This window comes from Dicentrarchus labrax, unplaced genomic scaffold, assembly GCF_905237075.1.
Source record: "Dicentrarchus labrax unplaced genomic scaffold, dlabrax2021, whole genome shotgun sequence".
Lineage (NCBI taxonomy): Eukaryota > Metazoa > Chordata > Actinopteri > Moronidae > Dicentrarchus > Dicentrarchus labrax.
The window spans coordinates 7,249,703-7,275,390 of NW_026136708.1; the positions used below are offsets into that span (position 1 = coordinate 7,249,703).

The following is a 25,688-nucleotide window of genomic DNA, read 5'->3' on the forward strand; positions in this document are numbered from 1 at the left end:
CGGGCACGTTTACTTTTGCAGTTAGCACCGGGAATGGATAAAAGTCCTAGATTGGAGGAGCGAAGTGGCCGAGAAGTGGAATGAGGGAACAAGGAGATCTGAAATGTAACTGGGGGCAAGGTTATGAAGTGCCTTATGTACTAATTATAAGATCTGTAATCTTATAGTTGATTCTGAATTTTACAGAAAGCCAATGAAGGGATGTGAGCACAAGAATAATGTGGGACCGACGGCTGGTTCTGGTTAAAAGTCTGGCGGCTGCATTTTGTACTAACTGCAAACGATTTAACGAAGCTTGACTGAGGCCTGTGTAGAGGGAGTTACAGTAATCTAGACGGGAGAAAATTAAGCTGTGAATTAATAGTTCAAGATCACTGGAGGACAAGAAACCTTAGATTTTTGCTATATTTCGTAGCTGCAGGAAACAGGATTGGACAAGTTTTGTAACATGTCATATACTGGTCGAAGATGATACCCAGATTCTTAGCAGTGGGTTTGATATTTGTGCGTAATGGTCTAATAAACTTATCAACTGCATTGACAAAGTTTTCAGGGCCAAATTAAATTATTTTAGTTTTGTCAGGATTTAAGTGGAGAAAATTAAGAGACATCCAGTCTTTGGTGGCAGCTAAGCACTCATGGAGAGAGGACAGTTGATTCAAGTTATTGGGTTTCGCAGAAAAGTAGATCTGTGTGTCATCAGCATAACAGTGGTATGACATGTCATGGAAATGACTGAACAAATGACCCAGAGGAATCATGTACAGGGAGAACAGAACTGGACCAAGAACTGACCCCTGAGGGACACCACACAGCAGGAGAGTGGAGGAGGAAACATGATTATTTATGTAGACATTAAAGACTCTATTAGTCAAATAGGAATTAAACCAGTACCACCCAACCCAGTTCTGTAATCTATAGAGAAAAATCACATGATCGATGGTATCAAATGCTGCAGTCAGATCGAGAAGAATAAAGAGTGAGCTTTCACCTTTGTCAGCATGCATAAGGGTGTCATTAGACACTCTTAGGGCCTGTCCTCAAGAATACGTTTTTCTCGAATCCGGATAAATACTTTATCGTATTGGCCTCGTGTCCAGACGGATACGGCGTTTTCGGGGGTGTGAAAACATACTTTTTTTTGGAAACGGGTCCCAGAGTGGGATAATCTGAAAACGCCTGATTGCCCGGAGTCGTCTGGACGGCGAAAACGTATTAGCCCCACCTCTCTAGCCTTTAACCTCAGCCGCCACCGCTAGACGTGTCATAACAACAACAACAATGGCGGACTACTACTACTTGTTTGTAAACAGCGCATGCTCCATGGCTTCTCTTCCGGTTTTAGTGTATTGGTGTGGCGGCGTCACAGCGCCAAATACAGGCCTGGCATATGTACTACAGCGTTTTGGGTCGTCTCAGTAAATCCGTGTGGATGCAGATATTTCTGGAAACGACGCCGTGTTTACGGAGATTTTTTTCAAAACGACATCGTATTGGGTGAGGCCGCGTATTCGTGAGGACAGGCCCTTAGTAATGCTGTCTTGGTGCTATGTTTTTGGCGAAAACCAGATTGGAATTTTTAAAAGATTCTATGTTAACCTTGCCTGTGTTTTTTTTCCAAAATATCCTGTGCTCCCTCATCTGTTTACTCTGCTTTTTCTCTTCTGTTTCTTTCCCCTTGTCCACCCCAAATCCTCTGTTCAGGCCAGAAAGCACATCTTGGAGATTCACACACGGGACTGGAATCCCAAATTGGCTGAGCCATTTGTAGATGAACTTGCAGAAAAATGTGTCGGTAAGAGTGGTACCTGTGTATACAACACTCTTCTTGATTTAACCTGCTGACAGCCATATTCCCTGTGCTGCTTAAAAACAACAAAATTTATGAACTAACCTTTTTTGTATCTGGCTTGCTCCCAGGCTACTGCGGTGCTGACATCAAAGCACTTTGCACAGAGACAGCCTTGGTCGCGTTGCGCCGCCGCTACCCCCAGATCTACGGCAGCAGTGTCAAACTGAAACTGGATGTCACCTCCATAGTCCTGGGGCCTGGCGACTTCAGCAAGGCCATGAGGACAATCGTCCCTGCCTCCCAAAGGGCCCTGGCTCCCCCGGGCCGAGCCCTGTCCCCCACCCTCAGGCCCCTGTTGGCCAGCCCTTTCTCCTTGGTGCTGAAAGCTCTGCTCCGAGTCTTCCCCCATGCTCAGTGTACTGACAGGGACAACACACATGGTAGGGATGTGGGACCAAGGCACCCATGGTTTCAGCTGCATCATTTGTTTTCACTTTCTTACTGCTGGTTGCTGCTTTTCCCGCCTTGACTCTTGCTCTCTTCTCCCTTGCCACCTATCTCACTTGTTAGTGTGTTTCCTGCTGGCACTGAGCCAGCGTAGTATTTGCCTATTTGTTTCTCTTTCCCCCACCTTATTACCAAAGTGTTTTGTATCACCCTCACACACTGAACATATTCTGTGGTGAAATACTCCCCCTGAGAATGCAGAGGTTATAGCACAGAGATTGGATAACCAGTCATCCTGCTTGAACTTCAATAACTCAACTCCCACTCCCCACAAACAAAGGAGTGTTTAGCCACAAAAGTGCACTTGACCAGTGGGAGATTGCTTACAGGACTTGTGCTTCTTGCACCCAATAGTGGCATTATAGTTTCCCAGGGTGCTGTATCGTTTTAAATGCCCATTAGATCTTGCCTAATAAGCCAGCTCTCTTTTTATTCTCCCTTTTTGTGTGAAATGAACGCATTAATGTCAGTGTTGGGGCTGCTTTGAGAATTAAACTTTAAAAAGACAGACTTTAAAGTGCATCTGCCACCATTGTACTGAATAACTCTTGGAAAAGCAAGTTGCTGTATAAGCAGTGTTTCTCTCTCTGTTAGGCGGTGACAATCAACTGCTTGAAGAGGACTTGTACAGCGACGATGACAATGAGGAAGGCTCTTCTTCCATCTATGAAGTCCAGCCTGCTGCATCCCCAAAGAGTCAGCTCTCCTCTTCAGCAATGCACAGACCCTTCCTCCATTTCTCCTTGTAAGTACACAGGAAAAAATACTTTTCATGGCCACAGTCTTCGTTTTTTTTTCTCCTTCTCCTCCTCCTCTTCCTCCATAGTTTTTAACAGTAATAGGAAAGAATTCACTACTAAACAAATGTACACAGTATTATAACAGTCAATTTTCATACCATGGTGTCTGTATACCGCTGCAAACCTATTAGGGATGAAATTGCAATGTGTAAGAAAGAAAGTAGAAGGAAACATTAATTAAGATATAACACATTATTTTCCACACACATCATCAAAAAGTCAGACTGTAGGGACTGAATAACTCGTGGCTTTTCATTTAGTGGAACCATTTATTGATAAACCTATTAAGCAGTTATCAAGCCTCTCGGCAAAAACTTTTTTTGTTTTTCATAGTAGTGCATCTGAAATACGAAAAAAATAACCTCTTTAGGGGGTGGTCAGCAAATAGCATTAAAACAGCCCTTAATGACTATCGGCTCTCGGCCTTGTGTCTCTTTGACTGCTTTCAGACCCAGGGTTAAATGGCTTGATTATCAAAACACCTATACCCCAATGGAAGCACACATCTCAAGTCCCAATACAAGTGTGCTGTAGGTGGAGTTACACATAACATATAAGACATCAGTTAAGAGTGTGATCACTTCTGCCTCATCTAATACTTGCAACACGAAAAGTGGAAGTACAAGTGTTGTGTGTAGACGAAGACCTTATAAATTGCACAATGCTGCTGCAAGCAAAACACGTTGTCCTGTGTATGTCTGTATGACATGTACACGCAGGAAGTTTTACATCATATGGTGTAAGTTATAGGTTCGCCCAAACTGTACCCCAGTTGCTAAGAGTTTAGTCATTCAAAAGAGACAAAGTGGGTTTTTATTGTGTTCTGATAGCACTCATTTATCGGAGATGTAATATACTCAATTTTGTTCTTGAAATGTTTCAAACTGATAGAAAACAGTGCAAGGATATCTAGATTTCTGCTGGTACTGTCAACATGCACTGAGGGGGTTTCACAGTGAAGACCTGCCACTTCCATTTACATTAAAAATGCATTTATTGTGGAGCACTTGCAGGGTTGTTGAGTTAGTGTCAACAGTGGCTTTACGCATCAACATTAGCTTACTGTAGCAAATGAACAAAACTGCCAACAATAGGGCTTCTGCTGTGACAATGCTGTTTGAATGACAGTATGACTGCTGGTTAGTGATCATAAGGCGTTGGCTACTATGCTAACTCTGAACTCCCTTCTGTCTCTAGCTCTGCTCTCCAACACCCCACAGCATACCGGCCTCGTCTGCTCCTGGCCGGGGCCCCGGGCTCAGGACAGAGCTCCCACTTGGCCCCTGCCTTGCTGCACCACCTGGACAAGCTGCCAGTGCACCGTCTGGATTTGCCCACTCTCTACTCCGTCAGCGCTAAGACGCCAGAGGAGTCCTGTGCTCAGGTATCTCACACACACACACACACACACACACAAACACACACACACGGATGCATGAGTCAGTGCAGACATTCACACACAAGGCCACCCGTTGCACTGGTGAAATAAGCAACTTATTGGCTTGTAACTTTAATAACTTGTGGCATAATCTTTCTGGTTTAACAATGAGTGCTTGACCCTATCTTCATGGTTGCAGGTTTTCCGTGAGGCCCGCCGGAGCGTGCCCAGTGTGGTCTTCATGCCGCATGTCTCAGAGTGGTGGGAGACAGTTAGTGACACTGTGAAGAGCACCTTCCTCACCTTGCTGCATGATGTGCCCTCTTTCAGCCCTGTCCTTATCCTTGCTACTGCTGAGACTCACTACTCACAGCTGTCAGACGAGGTAGGAACACAGTGTACACACGCCTTTTTCAGATTTACCTGGAGGCGTGCCCCATGTTTTTTAGTGGTTACATATTACTGAACAATTGCTTCCATTATGTGAGAGAGGGGAGTGTTAACCTGGTGTCTTTTTTTTTTTTATATGTATTGGAAGCTCAAGCTTTCATACTCATGAGCGCTAGTGCAGACACACACCGGGTGTCACAGTCAAGGTCATCTGCTCCCACAGAGTTTTTCTCTACTTTGCCTCCATCTCCCTTTTCTTGTCATTTATCCCACTGCCCACATTTCTCCCTGGGTATCTCCACCCCTGCTCCTTCATCCTCCCTCTTGGATTTATTATTCTCTTTCTGAAAGCCAAAGCAGAGTCAGACCACCCGTTGTGGGTTAGGCTGTAAGGGAGGGATTGCGTTAGAGTAAGGGGAAATAGAGAAAATTGGAAGGGGAAAAAAAGAGAAGAAGACAAATAAGGAGGAGGGTCCTCTCTAGTCAGGCAACAGAAGGGCTTTAATTAGGTCCGGGGGTTGGCATCCCCATGTCTTCACCCCAGGACACACACTCACACCCACACACACACACACTCCATATCAATATGCCTGTGCAGACTGTGTGGATTTTTTCCTTTTTTTTGTCTCTGTGTGTGGCTGCTGTTTTGGCAAGGCCTCAACCCTGGCCATGCTCCAAGGAGAGAGAGGCTCTCTGGATGTGTCTTTCTCTGTAGTTGACTCATTAGGGTTGAGGCACCTGGGCTGTTTGCACCCATTGATGCATAAGCTCTTTTAAACCTCTGTAGTTGTAGTTTTTAAAAAAAAATTAATTGTGTTGTTTTACAAAGTTTTTACTTTTATTTCTATCTTTGTTCCATGCCTTTCTTTGTTTTCTTTATGTTGTGTGATTGATAGTTCCCTGCAGTTCTTATACACTGCTTTAAGGCTTTTTACTTTACTTAACTCCACCGTGTTTGTTGATTCACATGCTGCGTTAAGAGATTATAAAAATGGAAGTAATCACACCCTGCAGACCATTCAGTCTCTGTGTCAAATGGTAGATTGCTATTCATTACATACTGGGTGACTGGCTGAAACATGTAGGATTGGCAATTACTTTTCTTATCTCCTTTGTCAAATTACCTTTTCTTTGGTCATTGAACACATAGCCATGCAGCCTGGAAAATTGGGAAGCACACGATGGGACTAATGGTGTGCTCAAGTCAGCACGGAGCCAGCATGAGGGCATCAAGACTGTCCTTAGGCTATACTAGCTTTCTACCGTGTCTTCTTCCCCACTTTGAGTATCACACACTGCTAGTTTGTAGTGGCGTTGCATCGTTGCACTTGTTAATCAGTTCTTTTCTTAACTTTTTTTTGCAATTACATTGTAAAAAGACCACTTCTTTGCTCATTTTTAAAGCTATATTTAAAAGCAGATCATTATGCCTGTACCACACACTGTGCTTCTATCAGTCTTCCCTCACTGGCAACGATAACTGCTTGGCATAAATAGTTAACGATTAATACTCAAACCTTGTGCTAGACTACTGTCCAGTTATTTTGGAGCCAACTCTCAAGTCTCATACTCTGAAGCTTCCTATGAGCACATGAATTCACCCAACGGGCTGTTTAAATAAATCTACTATAACATAAATGTGATGAATTGCTCGCTCAAGCAGGTTCCAAATTTGTGCTAGTTAGTTTTTATAAATGTAGTCACATGACCCTTACCAGTAAACAAATCTGAATTATTAAGACAGACAGACCAACTTTCCCTCCTAGTGATTTTCTATGTAATGCAGGGGTAACTATAAGCTCTGTGTGGAAGTCTATAAGGGGAACATATCTAGTGGTTGGTCCCACTGAAACAGTGCCCCAGGTTTTCCAGAGAGAGTATGATTTGCAGAATGTTTGCTGAATGAGTGGAATTTTGCTGAGGCTGTTTACACATTAAGCAGTTTTGTCTTGTCTAATAATTGGACCTATTTGCAAGCATTGTTGGTTTTATCAAATGACATTGCTTATCTCTTGTCCCAAAAGTGTCCCCTGTAACTTCTTTCAGCAAGGTTTGAGGAGTTTTGGTTTTAATGTTTAAGCATGGGCATGCTGCAGTCTATGGCTTTAAGTGATTTGGAGTGTTGTTTCACTCTCTGGCACAGGGAACACAGTGACAGCTGCTGTCTCAGCTCCAAACCTCAGCAGGGAACAGACAGCATCCCTCCCCAGCCAAAACTGACACTACAGGCTTGGGTCCAGCTACAAAGCCTCCCTCCCTCCCTTAACAGCCGTTCACTCTGCTTAGATCGGCTTCCTTCATGGTGGTGGACCGATGGAAATTGCTAGAACATGTGATTGTAAGGGTGAAGTTACTGCAGTTAAAGATAGAGTCCCATCAGTCTGTATGTTTAGCGCTGTAACACATTTTGGGATGTGTGTTTTGAAGCATCACAAGTGCATTGTAACGGCATGAACTGAATGCTGAATCTGAATGTGAATGTTTGCACCACAGTTTCACCACAAGGACCTGATTATTTACGTCAGTAATCTAGTTTCAGTGCTGAAAAAAAGCAGATACTGTACTAAATAACCATGCCTTCACCAAAGTATCCAGATACTTTACTGGTTTATATTGTAGCCCAATTTTATATTGTTTTCAATTAGTTTTAATTGTAAAAAACACCTCACTTTGTTATAGTAGAGCTATATTTTAAAGATTCCGCTTTTGTCTTTTGCAGAAGATGTAAGTGTCTGGAGTCTTTTCCAAATATATATATATATATATATCGAGCTTGGGGAGTAACAGATTACATGTTATCAGGTGTTATGTGTGTTCTGTAATCAGGATACAACTAATGAACAAGAAGACTGAATCAGATTGCAGTTACATTTAGTAAAAATAAGGATTATTACAAAATGTTATTTAAAAAATACCTTTGAAAATAAAGAACAATACAAATGTAAATTAGTTATAATATAAAGAACATGCCACAGGGCATCTAACAAGGCAAGGTAATCCATACATCCTCAAGCTCTTTTTGGGGCACCCTGTTGCATTCCCAGGTTAGATGGGATGTAATCCCTCCAGCGTGAAGCTGAAACACCTCCACAGGAATGCAACTTGTAGGCATCCAAATCACATCACCGAACCACCTTAACTGACTCCTTTCAGAGCAAAGGAGCAGCGGTCCTACTCTTAGCTCCGTTTGAACGCTTACATCAGTGACCTCAATCTTTCGGTTACTACCTAAAGCTCATGACCAGAGGGTTGGAACGTACATCGACCGGTAAATCGAGAACTTAGCCTTCAAGCTCAGCTCCCCTTACAGCACAGCAGTCTAGTATAGCATCTGCACCACACCCGTCCACCTGTCAATCTCACACTCCATCTTACCCACACTCAGTTGTCACCATCTGGACTAGTGTGTACTAGGGCTGGGCGATATGGCTTAAAAATAAAATCTCCGATTTTTTCACACCAAACCCGATTTACGATTTTATTCGTTTTTTTTGTAGAGGGTGTTTGTGGGCTGTGGTCCTGTATATCTCGCAGAGAGCAACAACCGACGACACTGTGCCTTTTTTGGGGACGAGCTCATCCTGGCTTGCTGCCGTGTTGTGTTTATTTGTGGAGAGGCGGTGGGAGGGGTCAGCGCACTCTGACCTACGGGAGCCCAAAGGGAGCGCCGGTGTTGCGGAAGTTCAAGAGAAAACTGATTTTAACTAAAAATAAATCTTACAATAATGTACACATATATCAACATTTTTCTTGTGCTTTGTTTATTTACGGCACTTCGTTTACGACACTTCTTTGTGTGATCCCTTCTAATTTCCGAAAGCATTTAGTTACCATCTTTAGGCGTCTCAGTGTGGTTTACGTGGAATATATGAGGAGTTATTCACTCAAGCTGTGTTTTACTGCCATCTAATTTTATACCTGCAGTAGGGAATTTTTCCTTGAGGAAATTGAGACAGATGTAACAGGGCAGAGTCAGGCAGTCTGACAGAAATGTTTTTAGTTTGCTTTTAAGTCAGTTTCAGCAGTTAAGAATTGATCATGCTAGCAGAACAGGTGTCCAGTTTTGTTTTATAGTTGCTCTACCCAGCCAGACATCCCCAATTTTCTTTGTACTTTCAGCTCTCGTCTCTATACCCCCTCCCTCTTTTTAACCATTCATCTCTCCACACATTTCTGCTATCCCTCCCTGTGTCAACACCCCTGCAGCCTTTATCATGATGAAAAATACTGAGAATCATTACCTGCTGTGTGCTACATACACTTTGACTCTCTTTGGCTTCCCTACTGTCTTCCTCGTTTTTTTTTTTGCTCTTTCCCATGTACTGAGGAGACAAAATCCAGTGAGAGGATAAGAAAGAGAACAGAAGGCAATGCAGAGAGAAAGAGAGAACAAACATGTCATGGATAAGGGAGAGGATCGATGTGAAAGACAGATGGGGGGAGATATAAAGTGGAAAGTAGGTGCTTAGTCAGCAACAGGGCTTACTGTCGGGAGCGGCCTTGAGCTCCATTACGGAAGTGAACTGGGATTTTTGAAACCCCCTGCAGCCCCCAGTATAGATGCTCACCAGAACTTAAGTTAGCTGGAAAAAGGCTGATGTATCTGTCTGCCTAAACTGTATTTTACTGTACAGTACTTTACTTTGACAACATTGCTAATGCGTGAAACACATTTAGCGTAGATCAGATAGTGGATTGGTCAACACTGGTTCCAGTGAACAATGTAGAGGTCACAGAATTAGGTCCTGTTAATCACCCTCTGTAATTTAGTGCTTGATTAGGCTATTCTGTTATAAATCTACACGACTGCTAGCAGAGGCTTTCACTACCTGTCTTGTTGTGATGGTGCGAGGTTGTGTGTTCGAGTAGGATTTTATTACCGGGGTTATCAATTAGCAGGAGTCAGACAAAACAGCCCTGCGTTAACATAACAACATAGGGGCTGTGTTGGTGGGGGCATGTTGTTTAAGGTACCGATGATACTCAGGTTGGAGTAACAGATTAATTTGTTTAATGGGTTGACACACATCCAAACACTGCACAGTGGGTTGTAATACTCAGTTGGGATTTTACTTCTCTATAATGGCTGTTTTTATTTTTTCACACAAGGATTGCAAACACTATAGGAGAAACTCTGCATTCATGTTACAAAGTAATCTAGCAGAAATGTGCACTTGCATGTATACGATTGGCCAACGCAACTCTTTGATGGATGACGGGTTGAGGAAACAGTTTAGCCTTGCTCAACTGTTTTGCTGGGCAACCTGCAAAGTTTTGTCTGACCTAATCTGTTTCTTTACATCTTTAACATCCTTGACAATGGATGATTTTCACACAGGAAATGACTGAAGACACCCCCCCCCCTTTTTTTTTTATTTTACCACTGTTGCAAATAATGCAGACATAAAAACATTCATCTCATTAAGTCCTGAACTTCTCAGCAGTATGCTTAGTTTCTGCTGTGTTCAGTTAAGCTTTAGCTGTACATAGTGGCTGATGAAAACAGGCACACCAGCTTCACACTGTGTGACAAACATAAATTAGAGTAATCAGTTCGTCACAGGGGTGTATAAAAAATGTATTCTCAAAATTTGATTAATTTTTTACAGGGAGTTCTATGCTTTAAACGTCTGTTTCTATTGCAAGAGGAGTTTAATTAAAAGGCATTGCAATATTTGGTGGTCGTCACTGAATTCTGAATATATAATATATCCCTTAAATGTTTTTAACACAGGTGAGAAGTATGTTCCAGAGGACCTATGGGGAGGTAGTGACGCTGTCCCCTCCAGGGGAAGAGGACAGGAGGAGCTTCTTCTCAGACCTGCTGCTGGTCCAAACGGCCAGGGCTCCGCCACGCCTCAGGAATACAGGTACTTACTGTAATCACTTAGGGACACACATGCAGGATGAGACGCTATGACTCATCTCTGCTGCCAGTCCTAGAGGGCGGTGTTGTCTGTGTGTACTTCTTTCCCTGCTTGCTCTGTTCTCAACCTTTCCCACAGTCCTTTTTGGATCCAGAGAAAGATAGAGGAGCAGATGTTATTTGATTGGGACGGATTTGGAGTGGATTTGAACATGTCAAACATTTAATTATACTTACAGTTGAGATTAGAAGAATACAGATTTAAGATATTGAGGGTTCCTGGATATCTCTATCCCTCACCCACATCAAAATCAGCCACCCTCCCACCACCACCTACAAATCACAACCCCACCTACAAATCACACCCCCATCCACTCCTCTAACTGCCATACATTGCCTCAGTCCTCAGTGCTCCCCTAGCCCTCTGTTCCGGTTCAATATGAGAGAACTGTCCGCCTGGGCTTTCAAATGGAAATGGTGCCCAGCGTTCATCCACAGTTTCCTTATTGATGCAAGGCAGGGGTCCCCCGCTTTACTCGCCCAGTGCTCTTCAGGGGTCCCCGCCTGACTAAGACAGCAGACTGGCTTCCAGCAGAGAGGCCAGCAGAAAAGCAGGGAGAGGAATTGCTATGAGAGGGCCCGGCCGCTATTAGCCATAATTAGAATCAGGGTTTGGATTGCTGCTAGTGAGTGAAGCGGCTCGAGGTGCTGTGGAACCTTCCTAACGATGTCGGCAGATGCCTTGGGCGAGGACTGGTGCCTTGGGAGAGGAGGAGTGGATATCTGCTTGCCTTGCTTTACCACTCTGTCATTGGCCAGAGGCTATTCCTTAGTGTATTTCAAAACCTGTGTTTGTGAAGGAGCAGAGCTGTATTATTTTCTTCAGCTGCAAAACATAATTTTTTGTCCCCGGGTAAATATCTTTTGGTCTGTGTCTGCAATGATGTTCAAAGGAAATGGTCAAGGATCAGTTTTGAGATGAGACCGTCTGGTTGTTCACTTGCAACCAATCTGCTAGCTTTGTGTTTATATTTTATATTTGCATTGTTGGTGTAGTGATTTGCCTTAAGCTGCCTTTGTGTTTTTTAGCTGTGAGCAAACACATGAATATTATTCATTTTCTTGATGTTAGACCTTTGGTCTTGTCTGCAGATGGAAGCGTGAAAACTTTATTTAGTTTGCATACTCCTATCTTTTATTCTTCTAACTTTTTGCTTGGTTCCCAACAGAGAGATGTAAAGAGGTACTGCCAGTGGCTGAGGCTCCAGGCCCCAGAGTCCTGTCAGCAGAGGAACAGCGCCGCCTGGCTGAACAGGAGGAGAGCACACTACGGGAGCTCCGGCTCTTTCTCAGGGACGTGACCAAGCGCCTGGCCACTGACAAACGTTTTAACATCTTCAGCAAGCCAGTTGACATTGAGGAGGTATGGAAGAATGGACTTACACCCTGGTATCTTATTCATAGTTTGACAAAACTTAAAAATGTAGGCCTTTATTAAAATGAACTTTTTTTGTGTGTGTGTTAGGTGTCAGACTACCTGGAGGTTATTCGGCAGCCTATGGACCTGTCGACTGTCATGACCAAGATTGACACCCACCAGTACCTGACAGTGAAAGACTTCCTGGTTGACATTGACCTCATCTGCAGTAATGCTTTAGAGTATAATCCTGACAAGGATCCTGGAGGTGAGGAGGAAAATTGCATGGAAATGCTCACAAATACACACATGCACATACATGTAGGGTACATACGATATGCGCATTTTGCATGCTTGCATTGCATATCGACTTGGTCGGAAAGCAAATAAGTAAAATCAGCCACATGCTGAAGACTTCTTTTATTCCCAAACTGATCCCTATGCCTAGAACTGACAGTGAATATCTATCTCTAACATGTCACACTTCTATATCAAGTTTTTGTGATGGCATATGACAGTCCCTTAATATTAAATTAGCATTGGACTATCCAAATACTATAACCATGTTTTTTTGCTATTGTTGCGTTCCATTTGGCTGCCATTGTGTGAGTAAAAAGCAATTAGATATATTTAACACTTAATGACTCATAAAGATGGCTTCCAGGCAGTAAAATTACAGAACCTCAAGATGTTTTTCTTCAACTTGTAAATTCAAATGAAATAAAGTGCATACAGCCCCCACTGAAAATAACATTTCTACAGTGTAATTCATGCTCCGTAGCTGAGAAAGGCTGCATATGCATGAAAATTTAATTGTGTCTTGTCTTGCAATTTGAACCCGATTTTTACCTCATCCTCCTTTCTCTCTCAGCACCTTTTTCCCAAGCCAAATATGGGCTTCATGATAATGAGTGCTGGAAAACACAAAAACACATATGCACACAAACAAATAAAGAAGCCTCTTATTTGCATTCCCCTTGAAATGAGCTGGATTTATGCTTATTGTTTAAATGAGGTGCTTGCTTGCGTGACAGGGAAAAGACCATGTGAAGAAAGATACGCGTTTGTGTGTACACTTTAAGGATAACATGGACAAGGCTGAGAAGAGCTTGTTGCACTGAAGATAATTCCACTTTTTACCAGAATCAAATCCTCAATCACACCATGATGTTAATTGAAAGCTGCTTACAGTAGGCCTACAGACCGTTCAGTTGATACGACCATTTTAATTCTCGCCTTGTGTGTTTAGCTGCTCCAGTTCCCTCGCAAGGATATAGCGGCCTGACGCTAATGGGAAGCAATTCTCTGCCAGCCCAAATGAATAAATCATATCTCTGTCTTTGCAGGCACGGGTCTGGGTCATTTGTTGGAATGCAGGGTCTACAAATGATACACTAAAGGGGAAAAATGCAATTAGGCAGTTTAATAAAGAAGACTAACGAAGCCTCTTGCCTGCTCACCCAGTGTTTGGCACAGGGAATATGGCCCAGACCCTGCACAATTATGCTGCTGGGGAAGTTCTACACCAGCTCACAAAGTGCTGGGAAAAAACCTCATTATCCCTCAGTGGTCTATTTCTCCTTGTCTTTCATACTATCTTTATCTTACCGTCCTCTATGTACAATCATGTTGGCTTCCTTTTCTTTTACCTCCTCACCTTGCTAAATAATCACTTTGTTATGCTAAAAAGGCTGATATTTTGGTGCTCCACAATGTGGCTCTGTGTCACAAATACTTTGTTGCTTGAGGGAAATGGGGATAACAACCCTTTGACAATGAAGGAACGCGTAAACAACAGCGTTGTATGTCAGTGCGGCAGACGGGGGGGTTAGGCAGGAACCATAAGGGTGCTGATGAGCTCTTGTCATCCCACCTGGCCTTTGACACCTTTTCCACTGACAGGCATTTTTGCCCTTATAATGCGCTTGCATTTACACACACTCATACATTCTCTGCCAGCAGATAAGTGCACGCTCACACACACACACACACACACAAATTGCCTCCATCGCAATTAGGCAGCCATCCTCCAATTAGACAAAGGAAGCTGGCAGATTGTGACCCCTCTACCACTCTCTGCCTGAACTGTTCTCCCTCTGCCTGCTGTAATGAGAGACTGCCTGTTTACAGTGGCTATGCTTTTAGCTTGCCTCTTCAGCTCAATCTTTATTTTCCCTCCATGGATGTAGGAGCTGGGGAAAAAAGAGGTTTTAATGATGTTGTGGTACAGCTAAGGGAAAAGAGGCATAAGCGTTCTAAAGTTGAGCGTGGATAAAGTCTGCATATGAGAGAGAATGAGTATGCATTTAAAAAATATTTCAGATTACACGTATTTGTGCCTCGTGCGTGTGTGCATGCACCCACCCTTTTCTAAATGGGTGAAGTAGTGATATCAAGACTTTCATGTATGTCTGAGGTCTGCCCGCTAAGATTTCTCACCAAAGCCAGCTCTATCCTTTTTTCAAACTGTGAGAAAATGCCACAATCCCCTTTCTCACAGATACAGTGAAATGGGGTGGGCTGGCTATTGACTCTTTGCCTTATATACTACATGATAGGATTTGGAGAACATGCATCATCAAACTGCAAACTACAGTCCTGCACAAGCTTTGATGGCAAGAGAAAAGGCAACTGTTATCCAAAAGGTTAAAACAATTGTTATAATGCAATGGCAGAGATTCTGGTTGATATCTTGTGTTACAAAGGACATGCCCTTGAACATTCATGCACACACATCCACACAGAAAACCACCATTTTGTGTCTGACTCTAGTGTTATGTTTCACTGTCTCCTTCTTTCTCAGACAAGGTGATCAGGCACCGAGCATGCAGTTTAAAGGACACTGCCCATGCTATATTTGCCTCTGAGCTGGACCCCGAGTTCGACCGCATGTGTGAAGAGATCAAGGAGGTGCATAGGAAGAGGGGTAAGAAAATCACCTAAACAAAGCAAAATGAAAAGAAGGATTTTTAGTCATTACAGTAAAACACACTAGCTATTGTCCGTAAAACTCCCAATTCTACACTGTTGTGCAGGTAAGGGGTATTTTTTAACAGCTATCTGTAAACATGCAGGCTCAAACCACCTTTATAAATCTTTTACGAGTACTTAGCTTCTTATGAAAAGTTTTGCAAGATCATAAACTTTAATAAGTCCTGTTATTTGATAAATACTTGTTGTTTTGTCTGCACTGCCCTCTTTTATCTAGGGATGGTTGTTTTTATTATATTATTGGTAGAGCTGACTAATAACACTGAGCTGAGCATCATTTGTTTATCTAAATATATAAACATTTTGGAGGAATACTTGCTCACTTGAATAATGAGGCTTAGCTAGTCCATTTCGGCTGTGTAGTTCCTGGCTTGCCCTCTCAGCCGCTCTCTTTTTTGTAGAAAGCCTACGATAGATCATTTCAGGGAATAGAAACCTGTTTTTAGGGGGAAAAAAATCTGTAGGGTAGCCCAGTAATACTTGATGGAGCAGTCAGTTTTTAATGTAGCGTATGTGGCGCAGAAAGGAGTGATGCCCGAGGCTCCAGTGTTCCAGACAGTACCTTCTGTGCTAGCTGTCTGCCTGGCGCTCTGCATCTGTACACTCACCAAACAGCCCCGAGCAGTACTGAGTGGATTTAGTGTAAATCTAAATTAGGTTTGTGCACATAGAAACACACATATACGATGTAGTTAAATGATACACTTTAGCCTTTAAGTATTTACTTAATGTAAGTGGTCAAATACTGAGCACAAAGGCATGTAATCGTATGCAAATATTCCTCTTGGTATACTTGCCCACATGGGAATAGGCTAATAAACACACTTCCTTACGTTGAGCCAGGACCAGCTGTAGTCGCCAAGGCAAAACATGTCTTTGTGTACGTGCAACTACACCTGCACAATATGCACAAAATATTACATTACAGTATTACCCGATTTACAGATTAATCTAGGAAGGAAGGCAATATGTTTGATCAGTTTGTTCCTATTCCTTTTGGTGTTTATACACACTTCCACAAACACTCACTGTGTCACTGTTCGTCTCTACAACAACAGGACAAAAAACATTGCTAAATTACACAGTATATGTTCAACACTCGTTGTATTTTTCTTCTTCTATTGATTGACCATGAATACCATTCCCTTCCTGCACTTAATAGATTTTTAATTTACAGGCATGAGATAGCAAAACCATTCTGCTACATCAGAAACACATCTAAGTGCTAAGTGAGTGCTTTTCCCAATTTAAAGAGATGAGATGCTGGCACACATCATTCCTCTTTTTAGTTGCTGTGTGCTCGCTTTTTTGGTTAAAATTTTAGAAATATTTTAAAGCTCACCAGTGTATTGAGGGAATTGCACAAGAAGCCCCAATTTTTCTTTTAAGACATTATCTACAGTATGCACAGCCCTAACCCCTGAGGGCCTATTGACTTCTGACTTTAGCCACAGAGGCCTGACTCTTCCATGTCAGGCGGGAAACTTATCAAAGAGGAAGCAATTTTCTGAAGTCACTCTGTTGCTTTTGATTTCCTCTTTTAGCAACTAAAAGCACAGGATGCTAAATGAATATTGCAGGAGCAGAAGTCAACTGCCTGAGAGGAGGAATACAGCAGTGTAAATATTTCATCTTCCAGTCAAGGTCCTGCTATAAAGCTATCAATTAGCCCAGCGCTGCAGGATGTCCAATTGCAGCAGTGTTCAAAACCCACAGTGCATCTGGGGGGATTTTCTCCCCCGTGACAAGATGAAAGGAGCTGTGATAAATGTGGCCAAAAACTTAAATATCATTTGATGTCAGAATTGAAATGTCTCATTTTCAGGGGCTTGCGTGTCTCCACACTCCACTTCTGTTTTTTTATTCCTGGCACACCCAAACTATCAGAGTGAAACATACAGCAGTTGCAAATCATATTTTGTGGTCTTTGTAGTAATAGTTGTGCTGATTGACATGTGGTTGTACCTAACTCACCATATCACAAGCCTTTGGTCATCTTTTTCTATTTGATCACATTTTTAAGTTCCTACCTACTCCTTTTGGTGTTTATACCCACATCCACAAACACTCTATTCTGCCAGCAGTATATTTCAGAAGTCTTTTACCATTTACACACACACACCCACACAATGAGTATAGCCTGTTGTCGGTAACTGATCCTCCGTGGTCACTGCAGACCTCCAGACGCCAGCTCAGCTGACGGCAGCTCCGGGTGCTGGGGCAACCAGAAAGCATCACACTGCAGGAGAGGAGCAGGCCAGGAGCAGCACTCAAGGGGAGGCCACTTACAAACAGTGCACCACTAGTAAGTATTCAAACCGGTTTCAGACCACACACTTATACAATTGCTACACAACCTGAACAGGGTGATTGATGAGAACTACAGAGTGTTCATGCATTTGTGTCCTCTTCATACCCCACATAATATTGCTAAGCAGGCAGGCATAAATCAGTTTCTCCAAGTACACTTTTACCTTTCTGTGTGTCTCACACATGCTCAAACTTTGGCTCTCTCTTTCTCCCCTTGTTTTTTTTTTTTGTCTCTGATGCAGCAGCAAGCAGCTGTGTTGTATTACAACAGTATACCAGATGTATGTGGTTCCACACACCTGCCTGCTCACACATACACAAGCATACACATACATTTCTCAGCAGTGGAGAAGCAACACACTGAGCAGCCTCATTAGCGAGGCTGCTCTCTCCTAACCACTCAGAACATGACCATGCCACAGAGCAATTACATGCCCACCTGTGGCAAACGGCAGGTGCCTAAGGGTGAAGGGAGGGCCAGGTATGGGCAGGGGGCAGACTAATGAGGCTGTTACCTGAGCGAATCAGAGGTAAGCAGGTTTTACATGTAATCTGAAAAATGCCCTCTAGCTTCCACCTGGACAAAGTAAGGGAAATGAGATGGGCTTAAAGAGGCGCCTTCGACAGAGATCTACAGAATCTAGAAAAGACAAGAGTATGAAGGGTAGGGTATGTGTAATGACATATGATTTGACTGAAAAAACATTCACTAAATTGTTTTGTCTGTGCAAATTGCAGCTGAGGCCTGTCCTGTGTGACATGAATGAATTTGTTGGCTGAAGCAGTAAGCCTTAGTAATTATAATGGTCAGTTGGAGCTAAAGTTTAGCTTGATTTTTATGTGTGTATGTAGTACAATTGTCCAACACAAGGTGGTGCTTTTCCCTCATGAGAGCGTCCCTAATGGCATCCCTGCTGTGTGGGTAAAACGTTCCTTCTCCCAGGGAGATGGTCCCGTCTTGAGAGATGAGGGCCACCATGGATACAGTAAGGCTCTGGGCATGTCTAAGATTGGACCTCACTGCAGTTTATCTTGTCCTGCTAAGCCAGGAGAAAATGGTTATATAGTAGTTATGTAATATTCAGACTTAATTGTTTAATTTTCCCCCAAAATAATTCAGTCCATGGTAAACTAATGGAGCTTCAGTTGAAGACTGCAAAATCAGAAGTTATCCAGTATTTTTTTTTTTTTTAAAGATTTATTTTAAGGGGTAGGTCTCTAGATGTGTATCATACACAATCTAGTGCAGTGCATTACATCACACTCGTTAACTATAGCTGGAATTGCCATAAGGCTTATTCAACATTTCTGGCACTTTGAACTTAAAAAGATACACAGATGTATCATACACTGCCTTGGTAGTTTATTTCATCACAATATTGTGCAGTTGTACCTAATAAACTCAAATTTTATTATCATGGCATATGTACTCAGGCTAACATTTACTTACAGTACTTAATTTATTGGTCATTAAACCTATATAATGTCTAACTGATCAAAACTATCATTCACATCGGTCACAATGTGAAACAAATAAAAGAAAAGTAAAGGAGTATATATTAATGTTGTTGTACTACTGTTAATCAACTAATTGATTAATTGTGTAATCCAGACAGACCTCTGCTTCTTTTTTAAGGGTGACAGCCAACAGTAGACCCGTATATGCTACTTTTAGCTGTAGTCGTTATCTTCAAAGCCAAATGTCACAGATGCGGACCACCAATTTAGATGCTCTTGGGAGAGTCGTTATCAGCCTCCACCAGAGGTTTAATTAATTAGACTAACTCAGGTGATTAATTTGTGACATCGGCAGCCAGTTCTCACCTGGAGCACCACAGCAAGGCAGCTATTAGGCTAATTGATCAGAGTCAGTCATGTCTGGAGGTTTGACACAGCCTCGTAATGAAAGTGCAGTGCACCTGGTGGAGGAGATGCCAATTTAATGATGAAGAAATGAACTGTTCATGCAATTGCACCCACTGCAGCCAGGTCATTTTGGGGTTGTTGGCTTTCCCTTCCTCTTCTGTGGAAGGTCAGGACACATGAAGGTTAAAGTTATCCTAGATCATTACCTGCAGGGGGAAGCCTATCTGGAGCTGTTTGGGTATCTGCAGTTCTATAGGGCTTTATCTGGGCCACCTCTCGCTCTCTCCTTCCATCCCTCTTCTCCGTTTGCCTAGAGCTAAGAATTGCCTGTGACATTCAGATATAACGGAGAGTGGTGGAAGGGATGAGGTGCACTATTTGGAACCGCGGAGAAAGTTACGCGAATGGCTTTTTGAAAGCTAAAGATATTTCTGAAAAAGGTGTTAAAAGCAGTGGCCGTGGATAAGCCCGGTTGTTGAGATCTAGATGGCCGGGGCAGCCGCAGCTGCTGCCAGGTCAATCAAGGGTAGGAAGATGGGAGACCTCGCTGCTGGTAATGCACAAGAAAACAGGAAGAAAGATGTGGTTTCCATTAGCCTGCATGGATAACTCCGTCATGGCTTCTCTGCTTCCCCATCTCTCACAGCCCTTCTCTCTACCCCGCCACCCCCCATCCCACTCCCCTGCCACTCCCTCCCAAGAGGAGCACAAAACCCAAGGCCCATTACCTGGGCCACAGTCCTGGGTTCATTCGTAGTGCATCACCACAAGGATCCGGTTCATATTGGGTGTCTTCCTTTCATTCATAATTCAGTCATCTCAGTTTTGCTCATTCACTCATGACTTATTTTTCCGACAGTCAGAAGGCATATGCTATTTGATTGCTTAACTAAATATCAATGTCTGATTATTCTCTTGCCTTTCTTAAATGTCATAGACTTAAGTGGTGTTCCACTTTCCAGATTGGCAAAGACCTTTCTCAGTCTGTGTTTTTTGGCATGGTTCACCAGTGTTTTTCCGCTGCCAGTTGACAAGATTGTCCTTATTCAACTGTTGAACTGTTTGCAGAAGAAAAGAATAACGATGCAGCCGCTGCATAATGTGTCCTCCGCGTCACTCAATAGCATGCCCAAGGCAACATCTACCAGGCTGCATTCATGTAGATAGAACACTGCTGTGTCTTGCCTCCCCCCTGCCTTGTATCTCACATCACAGTAAACAGACAGCTCCTCTCCCCATTGCCAGTGTCAATCCATCACAAGACCTTGATGGGATATTTAAAGTCATAATAAACACTCCTGCTTCCTATTACCTCAGGCTAAAGTAGTTGCTGCGTAAAAGGATGGCCTGGATTCTGTGCTCAGGACTAAAGGACAACACAGCCTGTGACCTGCTGTCATGGTTACAGTGCACAAGGAAGTAGGTTAATAGGAAAACACCTTTTTTGTTAAAAAAAAAACCACAAAGGGCTTTTTAAGATGATTCTATCAACTTGATTTTCTCATCTGTGTATTTTCTGTTTTCAATTATGTAGGACCAATACATTTACTGAAGGGAAAAGTATTTTTTATACTTGCAGCAGCTACAAACCAGTTGTCTATGGTGACGGTCTAAGTGTCAGTAAAGTCAAAGGCTTTACTGTACGAGTAAGTGCTACATTTGACACAACATTTCAGGTTGAAGTTAAGTGACACATGGACACACAGTTGGCCAGTTTACGTCACTGTATAAGCTGCTCTTTCAGTTCAAGCGTTTGTAAACACCCTTGAAGTCTTGAAAAGGTTAAAGGAAGACTTTTCTTTTTTATTCATTTGCTACTGTTCTTGCTTGTAGTTCTCACATTTTCTTTTCCCAAGTCACCCAGTCCCTCTGTTAAAATGTTTTCCTTCTTCGTCTCACATCTTTTCTTCCAAATTGGAAAATTGGAAAAGAAAAAGTGATAATCAAATTCTGCCCTGTTGTTGGTTGTGCCTTGTTTGGCTATTTGAATTAGAAAATGCAGCAGAGGATTTTCTTCCAATCAAATCTTTAAATATCTGTGTATGTCTTTGCATTAATAGATTTTCTTTTCTATATTAAAATTTCACATGTCAGTAAACACTGCATGTACCACAAACCCTTCTGAACAGCATCTGGTGCAGACTGCAGGTGATGAATGGCATCTTGTTCAGTGAATGCAATATTTCTTCAGCTCCCTAAGGGATAGAATTAGAACGTACAAGTGGTCAACATCAGAAAAACAAAGCACCTTGCCTGAAACCAAAAAGGCGATGTTATTATTAGTGATTAGAAATGGACACTGATTCTCCTCAAGCTACTTCTCGACTACCAGGCGAAAACAATCTTGAGTTGCACACTTTGACACCCTGTGGCACTCACTAATAAAATCCATGCAAAGCGTGCAAAGCCCTGAGCGAATAAGCGCTGAGCTTAAGCTGCCATTTTGTGGGCACAGATGCCTCTTGGATCATTGTGGCACCAAGCGTGAAATGAATGTAAAATCATCCATGATGCCTCTTGCTACCATTTATTGTTTTAGGGTGCAGATGAGCTGACATCAGTGTTAGTGTCTCTGAAGATTCATTCTGTGTCTGTGGGACTTTTCACTCTCAGCATATCCCTGTGTATAGCTGTGGCTGCGTGCTCAGTGTACACAATTGACAAGGTTGGGTGGTGATCCTCTTCACACGATTTCGGTGTCTGTTTTTTTATTACTGTGCAACGCCGATAACCATATATATTATTGTAAACAACCTGCATTTCAGCCTGAATTTCAGCCTGAAACAAATAGGCCGGGAGAGTTGCACTGGAATGATTGAGCGTTGCTGCTCATTGCCTCTGTGCATGCCCAATGACTGCAAGCTGTGCTGCCTAAGGATGTTAGGAAGGTGATTGGGAGGGAGGCTGCTGAATGCTAGACAGAGAGAGTTATAATGCTGACAATGCCCAATTATGATATATGGTTACTGTCTTTCCAGGAGCTAGGTCTAGTGTTATATAGATGATGCCAGGATTAGGGCAAGGGTGAGCATTTAATATACTGCCAATGTGAAGGTGGTTATTTTTTCACTGCTGTTCTGTTCTTCACCTGATTTCAAAGCTTTGCAAAGCTTCGTACAGTGTCCAAACGCTGAAATTTCAGCTGATCGACTGGTTAATCAGATGGCTGGACCTCAAATGACACATTCAATGTTTTGAGATTGTGTTTTCTTTCTAGGAAAATCTGTCCATCACAAATTACATTCAGAGGCTTCCATGGGTGGTTTGGATTTTCACAAAGGATTGGCTGGCCTGCCATTCCAATTAAAGTGGATCTGGTGCTGTGTTTTCGATGATAAAGGATCTGTCTTTTTTTTCACTGTTTCTCTCCAACACTAAAGAGCAGCCCAACATCTCAGCATTTAGGCTGCACTACAAACAGAAAATTATACAAGGCCTCCTGGGCTTTTACTCTCATTGTTTTTTACCATAGTGCAGTCGATTAGTCAATTTCAGTAAACATCAGAAGCTAGTAAACGCCAAGCAGCTTAATGGGGTGCATTCCCTCTCTCTGCTTGGTTCTGATATGTTGTAATTGACTGGAACAATTGCACAAACATGATGCATTAGTGCTTGATTAGTTGAAATGACTTATGGATTTGTTGGTGAGATCCAAATTATCTTTTGGACTTTATGCACTACTCAAACCCAGCTTGATGGAAAGTTAACTGGTATGTGTTTCCCATTAAGATAAACCTTTTTAATAACGTGGCCAGCTTGTGTATTATGGTTTGCATTTTAATGCAGTAATGTTTTGAAGATTGAGTTACTAGATGCCTGATTTATTGCCCTCCATACTCTGGAAATGCCACAGGAGATGTCACACTATTTTTTTCATTTTGTACCTTTGTTTTTTGTATTAGTGTTGGTTTTTTTTGTGCTTTGTGTACACATTCCTCTAGAAGTAGTTTTGGTCCTTTGTGGGTTATTGATACTGATACTGATACAGTAGTCTTTCCCAGAATTATAGATAAGCTAAGTCTTAATGTTCTAAGGTGGAGTAACTTTCCTTAACACAAACCGAACCATTCATGCTCACATCTCTAGGGACTCTTTAAGAGATGGCCACATTAAGCGGCATGAGTCACATCAGACCACCATAAGAATAGAAATTTGACTGGGTTTTTAATTACCAGAAATTGCTCATAGATTTGCACTTATCCAGGCTAATCGCCACATCTCCATTAAACCCAGAGATGAGATGTGCTTTATCTCAACATAGCTGCCCCTTTTCACTAACCACTCATTAAGACATGTCACAAAAGTCCAGGGTAGTTATGTAACTTGTCAGCTCCCTGGTGCCCAAGTCACACCTGTGAATGGTTCATTATTATGTATCAAACCATCTTATCTGTGGCATGTCAGTTACTAATAGTCCTGTGTTCATGTAGCGTTAACATGACAAATTTCCGTAAGAGCTTACAATTGTTTTGTGAGCCAGTTCTGCTCTTTGTTGTTTTGCCACCATGAAGTGGCTGTAATTTGCCCTCTCTCTCTCTCTCTCTCTCTCTCTCTCTCTCTCTCTCTCTCTCTCTCTCTCTCTCTCTCTCTCTCTCTCTCTCTCAGACCTTTTCAATAGGCAGACCTTACATGGGCACCTTACAAATGCAGTCCAATGCAATCCCACCACAAACTCATCATCAAAAATTAACATACCACTCTGGTGGTCTTGACAAAAACAAAGCAGTCACCTTCACAAACAAAGATTTATTGCAGAGCTTTTGTAGTAGAGTGGTATCACATTATAAACTTTCTGAGCAGTAGAACTGATTCTCTGTTGGCCTGTTAGTGTAGAATATTATGTATGATAAAAAACTACTGAACTTTTGCAGTTTCATTGGAATTAAATTTGGGGTTTGAATGTTCGGAAAAGATTTGATTTGCAAATCTCTGATCTGTATTACACTACACTATTATATTCATGATATTTTTGAAGTTATGAAAAAGTTTTGAAATGTAATTGTAGGGTAAGTGTGGGAAGACTGGATATATGAACTTCCCTTGCCTCATAAAATCTCCCAATAGACAACCACTAACTTAAAAGGGAAGAATGTGTTTGTACATTAGTGTGAATACAGATAATCACTTATCACATTTAATATTACTAATAATAAGTAATTGGAATCACTTGTATGTGTTATATCCTTTGTATAACCTTTATTAGTCACATTGCAAACAGTTGTTGAACAATGTAATACAACCTGCCTGACTACCTTTTAGGTTTTTAATTGAGAACAAATGGGAATTGTATAAATATAAACACGTAATTTAGTTACAGCCAAACATGATCTGCTTCACCAAGGTAGTTTTTTATTGCAGAACAGAAACCGTAACAATTTCCCTGGACATTTAAAACCCACAGGTGTATACGGGTGTAGCTTTGGGGCATGCATAGGAAGCTCCAGCAGCAACTAAGTTTGACACTTAGAAAGAAAGACCATTCAGTTGGTAATGGGAATGCAAGAACTCAGCTGACAGATGAGCAGATCAAGAGCATAGTAACACTTGAATTGCCTCCCTGAACTAGCAGACTTGCTTCACTTCAGCTACACAATTTACATACTCAATAAGAAAATTTTTATTGAGACTAAATGTTAAAACAGGTCTTTATTTTGGTGTCAGGCCCTGTTTTGATCTGGCAGAATTATTGACCCAGCCAAAGCAAGAGCTGGGAGCAATCAATAGCAACCCCCCCAACACCACAAAGTCGACCAACTACACTATGGGGCAGTTTCATTTACTATTAGCCTTAGTCTAGACACTGTCTGAGAATATTGCAATTAGTTAGTGGAGGGCCAACCATATAACCGAACCTAGATCAAAGTGTGTTCTCAAGGAAAACAAAACAATGTAAACTGTTGCTCTTATGGATTGGATTTTTGATTTTTATCAGATAACAAGTGATATATGATCCTTTTGAAGCATTGATATTTTAGTAGAACAAACAAACAAACTTCTGTGCAGAAACTCAAAATACAAAACAAAAAATATATATATTGAGCCTGATTCCAGTCCAAGGTGGGCTTTCCTTTTCAGTCCTTATCTGCGAGCCCAGCAGTGTTTCTCATATGCAGCAGTGATCTGCAGTCACGACATAGCATTATTCCCTGATGCTGTTCATATCAGCAGCCGTCCATTGTCTCAACTCTTAAATATGACTTTAAAAAGTTGATTAATAGATGTAGTAGAAGCAAAAGTCCTGGACAAGTTTGATTAGTGATTATAAGACTTCAGAGGACAGAGCACAGCATGATCATGTAAAGAAGGAAATGTTTGCTTTAGCATTACCACTGAGGAGCATATGATCATCGGGACACAGAATGTTTAACTTT

At 42.1% G+C, this 25,688-nt stretch overlaps 1 protein-coding gene across 2 annotated transcripts in view; it reads left to right on the forward strand.

The window, feature by feature from the left end:
* Window positions 1-25,688, forward strand: part of atad2b (ATPase family AAA domain containing 2B) — a 65,488-nt gene that overhangs the window by 8,410 nt on the left and 31,390 nt on the right. For both annotated transcript variants that reach the window (XM_051408177.1, XM_051408178.1), the window contains exons 15-24: window positions 1,705-1,795; window positions 1,921-2,232; window positions 2,894-3,044; window positions 4,297-4,483; window positions 4,677-4,862; window positions 10,602-10,737; window positions 11,963-12,156; window positions 12,259-12,418; window positions 14,954-15,076; window positions 17,318-17,446. In XM_051408177.1, the coding sequence (XP_051264137.1) occupies window positions 1,705-1,795; window positions 1,921-2,232; window positions 2,894-3,044; window positions 4,297-4,483; window positions 4,677-4,862; window positions 10,602-10,737; window positions 11,963-12,156; window positions 12,259-12,418; window positions 14,954-15,076; window positions 17,318-17,446 (1,669 nt within the window). The remainder of the gene's footprint in view (window positions 1-1,704; window positions 1,796-1,920; window positions 2,233-2,893; window positions 3,045-4,296; window positions 4,484-4,676; window positions 4,863-10,601; window positions 10,738-11,962; window positions 12,157-12,258; window positions 12,419-14,953; window positions 15,077-17,317; window positions 17,447-25,688) is intronic.